This window comes from Laetiporus sulphureus, assembly GCF_001632365.1.
Source record: "Laetiporus sulphureus 93-53 unplaced genomic scaffold LAESUscaffold_52, whole genome shotgun sequence".
Lineage (NCBI taxonomy): Eukaryota > Fungi > Basidiomycota > Agaricomycetes > Polyporales > Laetiporaceae > Laetiporus > Laetiporus sulphureus.
This window is the reverse complement of record NW_024468561.1, coordinates 117,075-128,580: the sequence shown is the minus strand read 5'-3', so window position 1 is coordinate 128,580 and position 11,506 is coordinate 117,075. Positions and strand designations below refer to the sequence as shown.

Below are 11,506 nucleotides of genomic sequence, written 5' to 3'. Positions count from 1 at the left end.
GCCCGTCCCGCCACTCCCATCCGTCAACACGCACGTCTCGTCTTCTTTCCCGGGGATCAGCGTGACATCGCCTCTGTCGCCCACTCCGAGCTCGCCGGCCTCCCAGATCATCTCGCCTCCACCCCGGTCATCGTCTGCGGGGACGACGAGGACAATCACGCCAACTCCAAGATCGGCGCGAGCCAGCCCGGCGCCGCCTCCACCGCGCTCGAGGGATCGGGATCGACCGGGAAGTGCAGCGAGCCACCGGCCGCCACCTGTTGCGGTACCGAGGCGAGAGGGGATGTTTTGAGTGTTTACTATCTCGCTGTCTGAGTGTTTTCGCTTTAATTTATAACATGGATTTGGATTTTTTTTCCCTCTAACCATATCCGCGCGCCACTTTGAAGTTTTTTGAAGGACATTCGTGTGCGTCTCGAATGTGTCACTCCCGTGCTTTAAAGTTGGACTAGGCGTAACACAATATCAGCAATGCCCGGCTTTGTCTGAGCCGTGGTCACCCATAGCAGTAGGCAAAGGCACAATTCTCGGACATCGTCAATAGAATATTGGTGCGAAAGTGAACTCCTCTCTCAGCGGCAAAGCATTTCAGACAATCTTTTTGTTTCACTGACGAAAGCTGGCGGGCGTGGTTTCAAGGCCAAGATTCAATGCGAATTGTGCCGGGGGGATGTCAAGGTCAGCATATTCTCCCTCGCCATCGCCCTTCTTTCTCATGGACTCGGCTTTAGGGTGTGCCAGTGGCCAATGCAGTTTATCGCAGCTCCGGAGAAGATCATGCGCTCAAGCGTCACAGTATCATCCGCATTAGAGTACTGATAAGCAATATCGAAAGTCGAAAGTACTACTGTCTCCGAGGATGTCAGCCTATACTGCTTGCTATTGCTAACCCAGTCACAGCACCCAGGCCGCGACCACGCCAATGGCACTTAGCATTGCACCAGCACTGCCAAGGCGCGTTGCCCCTGCGTTGCTCTTTGAGGTCGTAGACGTTGCTGACGCAGACGAGCTGGTGGCCGTCGTCGAGCCAGATGACTGCGTCGTAGAAGTGCTAGTGCTCGTCTCGTTGGATGCCTTCGCGGCAGCCTGGAACTCAGCGAACGTTTCGTTGGAGGTGGGGTTGACGGCGAAGACCATTCCTTGTTGGCAGTGGCTGTGTTGTTCAAGGTACGCGAGTCACTACACCACAGTGTATGAAACATTCATGAGCGATAGACTCACCCAGGATGACGGCAGTAGAACCAAAGAGGTGTCGTGTCGTTGACCAGCACCTTATAGGTCGGCATCGTCGTCGTACTAGAGTTTGCTGGCAAAAACCCGGAGTCAAGCCCCGTCGATCCGTTGGCGAACGTAAGCTCGTCGCATGGCGTCTTGAAGGACGACTGGGTCACGGTGTGGTTTCCTGACACGAACTCGAACGTGAGGACATCACCCGCGGCGGCAGTGACGCTGGTTTGATGAACGATGTCAGCGTCGACGCCAAAACGGAAGGTGGTTAAGCTCACTTTGTGGGACTGTACGTGTTGGTATTGTTCGGGCCGACTTGGATCGTTATTTCGGCGCCCAGCGCAGCAATGGGAAGGACAGCCGCAAGGATGGCAGAGAAGAACATTTCGAGACGATAATAGATTAAGTTATGATGACTAAACCATTACAACGTAAGTACGTCATGCGCATGGGATATCAGTTGACTCACAGAACTAGTTCTCAATGTCAGGAAGCCGAAGCAAGGGGGGGTGAACAGAATCGAAGGAGTGAGCGGAGAGAGGGTTTTGGGCATTCCGATTGCTTGTGAATCCATTTATACTGATATTACACAGCAATTTGCCCACAACGCCAGATGGATTGGAGTCGCCAGCGCTGCCGTTGACAGATCTCAAATACTGACGAAGACAGTGCGCGCATCTTTGCCACAGCGTTGCATCACATCGCCTGTCTATCCTGTGCGAACTAGCCAGAAATAGGTGAGCCATGCGTGTTCTGTCGCGATTGCGTGATCATTTGTGGGCAATATTCATGCGATGAGAACGCTCTACAGATTGGTTCCCGTTTCCAGCGCGAGCTTAATTGCAAAAAAAAGCCTCGATTCCTTATGCGAGAAGGATGGCAGATGTGAGGAGGGTTGCTATTGTTTTACCAACCTGCAAGTTTCTACCACTTGCGATCCAGTAACGGAAGGAAAGGTGCGAGCTATTGCTTTCATACAATGACAATCGGTACTTTCTTGCTGTGCTAATCAGAACGACCGCGTGAGCTTTACATCCATCATTTGTGGGTCAAGCTAGAATTTGCAGAATTGGACATCCTTCGTGCACCGCAAGCTGGAGACCTTACGATACAGGTCGCCAGTGTCGGGATCGTAAGCTGTAACTAATCGAGTCAGCGGAAATTAGCTTCCCAGGACCTGGAGCGCTCTGAAACCACCTATCAATCAAAGTGCGATGTACGAAAGTCCTCGAGATTCCACTGAATTGTATCCTCTCCCGAAGCCACTCGTTGCTGTGCCAATACGCATCTGTCAACCATCCATCAGTCAGATATTACACAGGCCGTGAGATGAGCGCGTACTGATGGTTTCCGGTCACTGAAATATAGAGATGCGTAACGGGAAGTGCTGTGAGGTGCCACATCTTAGCGAGCGCACGACATCAGATTAGTGTGGCTGGTTGCGCGCCTCCGGATGTTTGTGAAGTAAGTTGGCTGTTTCATGGCAGCGCGAGAACGAAACGCGACCTCCTAGACCGCACGCATGAATCCATGAATTTCTCCTAGACGAGATATCGCACTCATCTTTGATTTTGATGACAGGGAATCCGAATCGACGTCGAGTTGACCTGGTCGAGACTCGGATGCGTGAACTTACGTACACGTGCGTGATGCGCTGGAATGCTCCATCCATCGTTAGGGCCTGCTGGTTACGCCCGCCCGATGAATCCTTTGAGGGTGTATCAACTCGCATGTTTTTGCAGTCCCTTTTCAGTAACCGCAATTTATTTCTCTAGTAGCTTCCTCCCTTGCAATGTGAAAGCTAAGTCACCATGGCCTCCCAGTTTCCTATGCTTTTGCAACTGTGTTATCCAACGACCGGCAATGAGACGCCTGCTGCGCTTTTCATTCTGCTATTGTGGTCTTGTTGGCCAGTGAGAGGGGCAAGCCCCCGCCGGGAGATCGCTAATTCGCTGTTGTGGTCTTGTTGGCCAGCGGTCAATGACATTATTGTCGGCAAGGGCGGGCAACGACCACTGTACTACTGGGTACCCAGTCACATAACTACGGGACCCTCCAGAGCCTTACCAGTGAGAACAATGTTCCGTCTCTCAGTACACTCTGCAAATCGAGTTCCCCATACGCATGGATCCACCGAAGGTATGAAGATGTTTATGCATTCATACGCGGTTGAAGGTATGAGCTGCAGCGAACGGTACGTCTTCGCTCGCACAAGTTCTCTTTGAGGTCAAAGAGAACTAACTTGTGCGATTGTGAATCGACTAACTATTCACGCACACAAATTCAGGTATCACTGGCGACCATGCGCATTTCATTCATTTGCAGGATTTTCGGTAAGGACAGTAAGCAATACGATGGATGGTGTGGACATATGCTCTACAGTGCTTGCTGGTTCTACTTACGTTCCGTACTATTACATGATGAATCGTCTGTGCGACAAGAGAAAATTCATGGCCTTTGAGGGTACGATGCACGACCCCTGGTGGACAACGGACGAAATGGAAAGTTATGAATACGGAGCAGTAAACAGAGTCCGTTGTAAATGCGAAGAGAAAGATCATGCGAACACCGAGTCCATGATGCGTGTGCAGAGGTGGTTTGTAGGGACAGTGGCCAGAGTCGATATCGATAATTTACTTGAGCTTGCATTGCCGACTTGCGGCACGGGAAGGAAATGCTGAGGAGGTACCGGTCTTGATACGTTTAACTTGATGATGCGAGAGATGAGCGACAATAATTTGAGCGTGATTGCAGCGGAAGATGAATATGTGATTATCCGAATTTTCAAGGAGATGATGTACTGCATGTTGATGACCGTTGATTCGTGCGTGAGATGCCGCTGGATATATGTCCGAAAGAATATTGGTGAGAGTCGGCCGGACAACATCATGCGCTTTCAATAACCGTAGTATGCGCGCTGTCAGGGCATCAAAATGCGGCATCGCGGGATAAGTATAGACTACGAACCATCCTGTCGCTGGATTTCAAGAAAGGTCAGTGAATCTACGAAGCAGACAGCATAGCGTTTATACTCACAAGAGCCAGATGACTTTTGATCCAGTCTTGCAACCGCGAAGTGTGACGATATGGCCGCGGATAGAATCGTATAGGAACGCACGCTGATCCTTGTCGGCCTGGAGTAGCAAATGAGATCAGATAGCGTAGGAAATCCCTAGCTCAGACGTACGTTGGGTAGGACGCTTGCGATGAGCTGACTACCGGTTACAGACAAAGCCAGATCAACTATCGTGGCCCTTCGACCGCTGAAGAATCAAGCATGAGAGGGACACATTATATAAGATCGTCCGCTATATGCGCTTACCCTTTCGCCGGCTCACACATGCGTTTGATGATCTTGTCAAGAGTCTCCTTGCCTCCCTCTTTAAGAGCTTTCGTCACCGACTTGACGCCCTGTTCATTCGTGGCATACTCGAGCAAGCCTGCAAGAAGGTGCTCGAGTGCCATGTCTTGATGCTTTTTGGAACCGTGCTCGAGAACTACAATTGCGATTAGTGAAGGACTATGAAAGTATGTCGGAAAGACGGACTATGCTGGATGCAGTAGGATCCCCACTGGCTCTTCGCCACTTCACTGAAGACCGCAGAGCCTTGGTTGAGCAGCTCGTCTACGATGCCATCCTTAGCAGACTCTTCCAGATTCTCGAATGCATGCTGAAAACTATTCATCAGTGCAAGTTCGTATGGAGGTAGAGAGAGGCGTACCTGAACGACGAGCGAGCCTGTCTCGTGACACGCCAAAGCAGCCCATTTGCCCTTCAGAGACTTGTTGACGCTGCCATTGCCGATATATCAGCGCGACGTGTAAGCTAGAACGACCGAAAGGACATACTATGCGAAGATAGGGGGAGCCGGCGGCGTCCAGGTCAACTCCATGATCTGCCCTGCACATTAATACGAGGCGAGAGGAGATTATGTAGCGCCGTACCTTGCTCCAAACGTGAGAGGCATGCTTGTTCACCAGCGTTTGAGCGGGATCACCCAGCAAAAGCTCGGAGACAATCAGAAGCCTGATGTCTTCTTCGCAGTCCAAAGCTTTTTGCAGAACATGGCAACCGTAGCAATTGGTAGCAAGCTCAACGATGCGACCCCTGCACGTTAAAGTATAAGCGCTTACACCGGGGGAGATGAAGAGAAGCCAATACCTCATGCAGTTCACAATCTTACGTCTTTCTTCGGGACTGGCGGTCGCTTCAAGACACCGCTGGACGGCCCAGTTTCCAAAGCTGCAGAGGAATAGCGTGAGACAGGTCGCAGACAAGACCGTGCGAAGGAGCGGCATACCGGTGAGCCATCATCTCGAAACCTTTCGCGCATATAGCGTCTACAATCTTGGCACGCTCGTCGCTGTCGGCAACCTTGAGTTTTTGTTGAAGAAATATAGACGCTTGTTGGTCCGAGGACTTGATGATGCGAGCCACGAAGAGATGATACGGCGGCGTCGACGAAGGGTGAAGCAGAGACAGGAAGTTGATGGGCTGCGGTAGGAACAAACATATAGTCAGACACGCTCCTCCACTGCGCATATAGTCAACGTACCTCGTGGGAATGCGAATGACTGCTTGAATGGGATGTCATATGGCTAGGTTGACGTGAGTGCGCTACAGACTCGTTCGTGAACGCGCTCGAAGAGAAGTCTGCTACGGTCCTATCCTCTATCTGTACCCAGTCAGAGGATGTACGAACGCGCTGTTGGGTCCAAGAGTTCTGAGCTTGTGGAGCATTTTCAACGCGAGGCTGGACAAGCTGCGAGTGAGAGAACGGGTGGAAGAAAGCCTGGGAGCCCGACGTCGATGAGGACACCTCAGATAACGGTTCAAAGAAGGGAAGGCCGCTCGCCTCTCGTCGAGGAGGGGGGACATTGTGCGACGGGCGGATGATGGTCGGTATAGTCTGCGATCCGAGTACATCGTTATATCTGTATGGGACAGTCGTCTCATAGAGACGATCGTTCTGTTGCTCGTGGATTATTCCAAGCCCATACGTTGAATTCGACTTGAGGTCGAACGTTTTGGCAGGAGAGAGGTCGGTGGGAGTGAGGAGAGCAGAGTTGTTGGAAACGGGCGATAAATCAGGAGACGTCTGCAAAGACTGAGCGTCTCCGGACTGAGCAATGCAAGGCACGGGGGAATGAAGGTTCAGAGTACGCAATAACTGCTCGACGTGCTGCAATGACCGTTAGAAAGGACGCATATATTGACCTAAAAAGAGACTTACGACGTCCTCGAAGGTGGGAGAGCCCTTCTTGCGACCGTCGCCGATGGCCCCGACATTCTTCTTGTGGAGGTAGCCGTTCAAGCCGACAGGACCAAAAACATCCTCACAGCTGTTATTACCGGTGGGGAAAGAGCTAACACGACGTGGATCCGGCCGCGCAGGGTTGTTTCCACCGTTGACACGAGCGAACGAGTCGATGGCTTTTGACCAGGCCGTCTCGGACGGCTGCGGCTGAGGCGCCCAGATGGAGGAGGCCATGGAGCGTTGCTGAGGTTGAATGTCGAAGAAAGGGTCGAAGGGCTGAGCCGAGGCAGTGTGTTCCATGACGAGGGCGGTGGTGGTGATGGTGAATAGAGGAGACGAGTTGGGGGTGGGAGGAGAGTTGAACATGGGTGATCGGGCATTTATAGGCGCGGTGGCTGCTTGACAAGCGGTAACGTGGCGGAGACGTTTCTGGGATAGAATTTTCAACTTGAATGTCCATCTATGGAAGTGGGTTTACCTGGAATGGGAACTTCTCGGGCCTCCCACGCTCGATGCATCGGGGTGGCCAAACACATGAATCCATCACGCGTCTATCAATCGGAATCCCTTCTTCAGTCACATTAGCCAACAAAGAAGCAGCCTTGCGGATCCCTTCCATGCGCACGTCGGTTCGAGGAAGTATCCACGTCCCGTACATGTGCGCCGCGGGCCCGGAGACCCACCCGCACGCTGATGCTGTGCTCCCAGAGAGTCTTGGGGCTTGTACGCCGGGAGCGCATTCTCCATTATGTGCGTCTGAGAGATGCATGATCGTCGTCCAGGAGGCGGGGTAGAGAGGCATAATGGCGGAAATTCGTGTGACATGGACCAAATTCATCAACAGCCTAGTGACAGAAGCTCCCGCATCTGACAGCCATACATGTCTTCCACGTGAGGAGGACAGGTCCCATAGCCAATGCCGTCACGGCTTGCATGCCGACGGCCGCTGTGGGCCAAGTCAGTCGTCATTAATTGCAGCGAAGGAGTCTCAGACCTCCTCCAGAACAGTGTGAAGGGGGGTTGATGGTCGATTACGTCGGCATCGATAGTGATCAAAGACGTAGACGATCCTCGCACTTGTCGGCGGCAGCGTTTGACGACAGGAGCTCTTTTACCTACGGCCACAGCATGTCCGAGGAGACGCTGCGAGTACTGGCAAACGGCCTGACAGGCTCGTACGACTCTGTAGTCCTGGGTCTCATCCACTCTGCCATTCTGCACTTGAAGCGAGAACGCAGTAACGCCAGCGCCAGAGACGGACCATTCCTCGGTATTGGTGTCCTCATCTACGTGCACACGAGCAATGAGGCGAGTCCACATTAGCTACTCTGCTGACGGGTGTCCGTGCGCGAAGTTGATGCGGACGCCATCAGGCTACTCACCTCCGCTAATCGATACAGGCAAGTCTTCTTACGCACACGCGCCGAAGTACCTGCCAATCAACCAAACGTGAGCAAATACAATTAATCAATAAACGGCATATGATGCAACCGAATAGGGATTTGACTGCACGGACTTCAGGGTGTTATCGGTCCTTGCAGGGAAGCCTTGTACGTTGTTGAGAGAGCATGGCGCACGAGAACGAGTCGACGACAATTGTTGCATTGCACTATACAAGACCTGCTGGAACTTCTGCCGTAATCATACATTGCCTTCTACTAAATAAGAGCTAATAGCATATCCTCCACGGGGGTAACCCAATAAGCATCACAAGCACAGCAATTCGACAGCAACGGAAAGATCGCGTACTATATACCAGCACCGCTGGTAGATCGCATCCACGATATCGCACCGGGGGCATATTGTCCGATTACTCTCCCCCGCCGGCGAGCTCCAATATGAGCCTGCAAGCGACGTCCATGAACACGAACGGGGAGACAATCTCGTCTTCCCTGGTGGTGAACTCCTTGGTGGAGCGACTGGACTCCAACGATGCTGTGTCCGAGACGACTGATTCGGAATGCGCCGGGTCGAACTTACCCGCCACAGGCTCTGTTGATGCCTTGTACGTCTTCTTATGGTGAAAATCGACGAGGTAATTGATCGAATCGACCATATAGAGCTGAAGGTTCATGAGTACCTAAACATGGAAATTCATCAAATATCAGTTACAGCGCCTGTGGCGGAAGCGAAGAACACAGATACATACCACCACATCCTGTACCCTCGCTCGCGTCTCGATAAAATAGATCGACGACGCCGCACGGAAGTCCACATTTGCGGGAGTGTCATACTCGGGGGCACGGGAAATCTTCGCTTTCTCGCCGCTCACACTCCTCACTCCACCGAGTCCACCGAGATCCTTCTTCGACTTCCATTCCATGCCCAGCGACTTCAATGTTCTATAGATTTCAAGCATGACCTCCATCGGCGGCGACCTGCTGCGGATGCCGAAGTGCCATTTCGTTCTCTGCTTCTTCTCCTTCACCGGCCATGACCGCTTCGCACTTGCATATGATGCAAGATGATGTTGCTCGGGCAGTTGCTCCGGAAGCGATGAGTTGAGCACAGCGAAGTTATTACTTTCGGCCTCATTCTGAGGGGTAGAGAAGTCAAGCCCGTCGTCAAGGTCGTCCTCGTCGTACCCGCTGAATTCCGACTCAAACGGGTTCTCCTCGAGCTCTGCTGGTGACAAGGCATTCGGTGACAGAGGATTGCGAGGCTGAAGGGGGAGGAGTTTAGGATACAGTCTAAGATGGCGAATGTAGCACCTACATCTCTTACAGCCAGCTGCGCATCCCGCTCCTGCTCTTCAAATTCGGCCACTATAGCGTTATGAGATGGTGCTGCGAGTTTCTAAAGAGATCTCTCAACTCACAGTCCCTTCCCAACCTCCGCTTATCTCTCAGGAGCATGTAGGCGACCTTCACCGCATTGCCTTGAGGCCCGTCGTCTCGCCGTAATGACTCCCACACATCCTCCTTATCTACACCCTCCATCCGAGCAGCAAGCTCGTCCACCACGTCTTCCTCAATGCGGCCCAGCCCCTCAATGATCTCGAAGTCGACGACCTTCGGCGGAGGAGTAACGAGCGCAGACAGTGTGCCCAGCACGGGATCCGGCCGAGGCAGGGGATGTAGATAGCGAGGAAGATCGGTAGTGAAGAAAGGATGCTGCAGGATCTCGGGTATCGTTATGCGCTTGACCGGATCGACCGCAAGCATGCCATTGATGAGACTGCGAGCATCAGGGGTAAGGTATGACGGCAGATGGTACACGCCCTCTGAGACGATGTGAGAGGCGAATGGAGTGGATGAGAGCCATAGACTTACGGCTGATCTTCGTGAACAACGTCTGCACGTCCTCGTCCTCGAACGGTAAACGCCCACAGAGCATCACGTACAGTATCACTCCGCAGCTCCAGACATCAATCTCGGGCCCAGTGTACAGCCCGCCCCTGATGACCTCCGGCGCCGCATAGTTCGGACTGCCACAGCTTGTCTTGAGGAAATCGCCGTCCTTGATCTCGTTTGAGAGACCGAAGTCGGCAATCTTGACGTTGAGGTCAGCGTCCAAAAGCACATTCTCCGGCTTCAGGTCTCGGTGAACAATCTTGAGGCGGTGACTGTACTCGATGCCAGATATTAGTTGCTGGAAGAACCGTCGTGCCTGGGGCTCCTCCATGCGCCCGTTGTCGACGATGTAATTGAACAGCTCGCCGCCGGCATATTCGAGCACGATGATGATGTCCGTCGGCGTCGAAATGACCTCGTATCTACCAGAGATGGGTTAGCATCGTGAACAAGATCCGAGGGGGGTTGATAGTGATCAGCCATACAGTTTGATGATATGAGGATGTCTGAGCGCCCGCATGTACTCGACTTCACGCTGCACTCTCGTCTTCGTCTTGGTCGCAGCGATGACCTGCTTTGAGATGAACTTCATGGCGACCTTGTGGCCGGTGATGGTGTGTACCGCCACTGCATTCATCACACTGTGAGACGTCACTCAATCGACTCGCATAGCCCACTCACTCTTCACCTTGCCAAACGTGCCCTCTGCAATCTCCTCGACGACCGTATACTCTCCCAACTTCGACGCTGGGAACGTCTGTTTGATTATCTCTGTCATGGCAGCCAGCTGTGTTGTAGATGAAGGGAAACAGTACGGGAGCAATCCCTGGTCGGCGCGGGGTAAGGGTGACAGCCAGTGGTGACAGCCAGTGGCAGGCGACCAATTCTAGAGGCAATCCATTCAGCCGGGTTTGTCAGCGATCAGGCGGGATTGCCCGGAAAGACAATTCGTCGGGAACAACTGTCCATGTGTTAACGGCGGGGAACGCGCTCCTCACGTTCGTAATCACTTGGTGGCATATGCTGCCCTTGTATTCGAGAAAGTTTTGTTCAAAAGACAGTGCACAGAAGACATCTGCATTATAGATCCTACAACTTAACGTACAGTCATAAATTGTGCAGCCTACGTTTGACTAGAAATGAGAGCCAACGAGCACTTCTTGGAGTAGATGTACGTCTCAAAACTACGAGAACAGCAAGGAGATGCCTCAAAGGCATAGACTGCGCTCAACTCTACTGAGACTGAATGAATCCAAGACTCTGCGACCCACCTGACTTCAAGACGAAGCCAGGTGGCAAAGCCGTCAGATCAAGTCAATCTTCCACGACCGTAACAGACACAACACGTAGAAACGATTGTGAAGGGCCTTGACTTGGTACGTGGGTGGCTGAACTCGCCGGGCGTGCGCCGTTCGCCTCTCCTAGAATGCTCAATACGTGGAATTCATGCCGGAAACCGCAAGGGGCGTGTATCCAGCGTCACGGCTGACGAATCTATGGATTGTACATGCCAGCGTAATTTGAGAAAATACCAGCAATGTCTCGGGGGAAAGCACTCCGATTCAATTGGAGGTGCTATCCATGTTTGCGCCAGAGTCGTCAAACCAGATGTAAATTGTATATTGCAACACTGTCAATCGAAGTCTCAACCGTCATAGAAAAGTAGTCTTTGCATTAGATCGACATCGCATCATTGAGGAAGAAGCCAGGTTGCATTCAGAGATCATC

At 52.4% G+C, this 11,506-nt stretch overlaps 5 protein-coding genes across 5 annotated transcripts in view; 2 read left to right on the top strand and 3 right to left on the bottom strand.

Annotated features, from left to right (window-relative positions):
- LAESUDRAFT_815521 (uncharacterized protein) overlaps positions 1 to 553 on the top strand; it is a 3,163-nt gene extending 2,610 nt beyond the window's left edge. Inside the window, exon 10 of the mRNA XM_040914698.1 lies at positions 1 to 553. Within this exon, the coding sequence (XP_040759804.1) occupies positions 1 to 315 (315 nt within the window). The 3' untranslated portion in view covers positions 316 to 553.
- A 189-nt stretch (positions 554 to 742) lies between these two features.
- On the bottom strand, positions 743 to 1,929 carry LAESUDRAFT_815520 (Cupredoxin). Its single transcript, XM_040914697.1, has 4 exons — positions 1,697 to 1,929; positions 1,506 to 1,643; positions 1,222 to 1,449; positions 743 to 1,153 (listed from the first exon to the last, which is right to left on the bottom strand). The coding sequence occupies exons 2-4, from the start codon at positions 1,610 to 1,612 to the stop codon at positions 895 to 897; spliced, it is 594 nt and encodes a 197-aa protein (XP_040759803.1). The 5' UTR covers positions 1,613 to 1,643; positions 1,697 to 1,929; the 3' UTR covers positions 743 to 894.
- Positions 1,930 to 3,229: 1,300 nt separating this feature from the next.
- Positions 3,230 to 4,144, top strand: LAESUDRAFT_440273 (uncharacterized protein). Its single transcript, XM_040902466.1, has 2 exons — positions 3,230 to 3,421; positions 3,515 to 4,144. Exons 1-2 carry the CDS (start codon positions 3,306 to 3,308, stop codon positions 3,906 to 3,908), a joined length of 510 nt encoding a protein of 169 aa, XP_040759802.1. The 5' UTR covers positions 3,230 to 3,305; the 3' UTR covers positions 3,909 to 4,144.
- Positions 3,956 to 6,955, bottom strand: LAESUDRAFT_440259 (ARM repeat-containing protein). The gene is made up of 13 exons (XM_040902465.1): positions 6,462 to 6,955; positions 5,784 to 6,410; positions 5,529 to 5,722; positions 5,390 to 5,470; positions 5,173 to 5,335; positions 5,077 to 5,123; positions 4,950 to 5,019; positions 4,775 to 4,898; positions 4,550 to 4,724; positions 4,415 to 4,490; positions 4,264 to 4,361; positions 4,195 to 4,204; positions 3,956 to 4,144 (listed from the first exon to the last, which is right to left on the bottom strand). Exons 1-13 carry the CDS (start codon positions 6,849 to 6,851, stop codon positions 4,124 to 4,126), a joined length of 2,076 nt encoding a protein of 691 aa, XP_040759801.1. The 5' UTR covers positions 6,852 to 6,955; the 3' UTR covers positions 3,956 to 4,123.
- Positions 6,956 to 8,052: 1,097 nt separating this feature from the next.
- LAESUDRAFT_730572 (snf 1) lies at positions 8,053 to 10,744 on the bottom strand. Its single transcript, XM_040909865.1, has 7 exons — positions 10,460 to 10,744; positions 10,264 to 10,405; positions 9,758 to 10,200; positions 9,304 to 9,708; positions 9,201 to 9,250; positions 8,635 to 9,147; positions 8,053 to 8,565 (listed from the first exon to the last, which is right to left on the bottom strand). The coding sequence occupies exons 1-7, from the start codon at positions 10,554 to 10,556 to the stop codon at positions 8,296 to 8,298; spliced, it is 1,920 nt and encodes a 639-aa protein (XP_040759800.1). The 5' UTR covers positions 10,557 to 10,744; the 3' UTR covers positions 8,053 to 8,295.
- Positions 10,745 to 11,506: the final 762 nt, after the last annotated feature.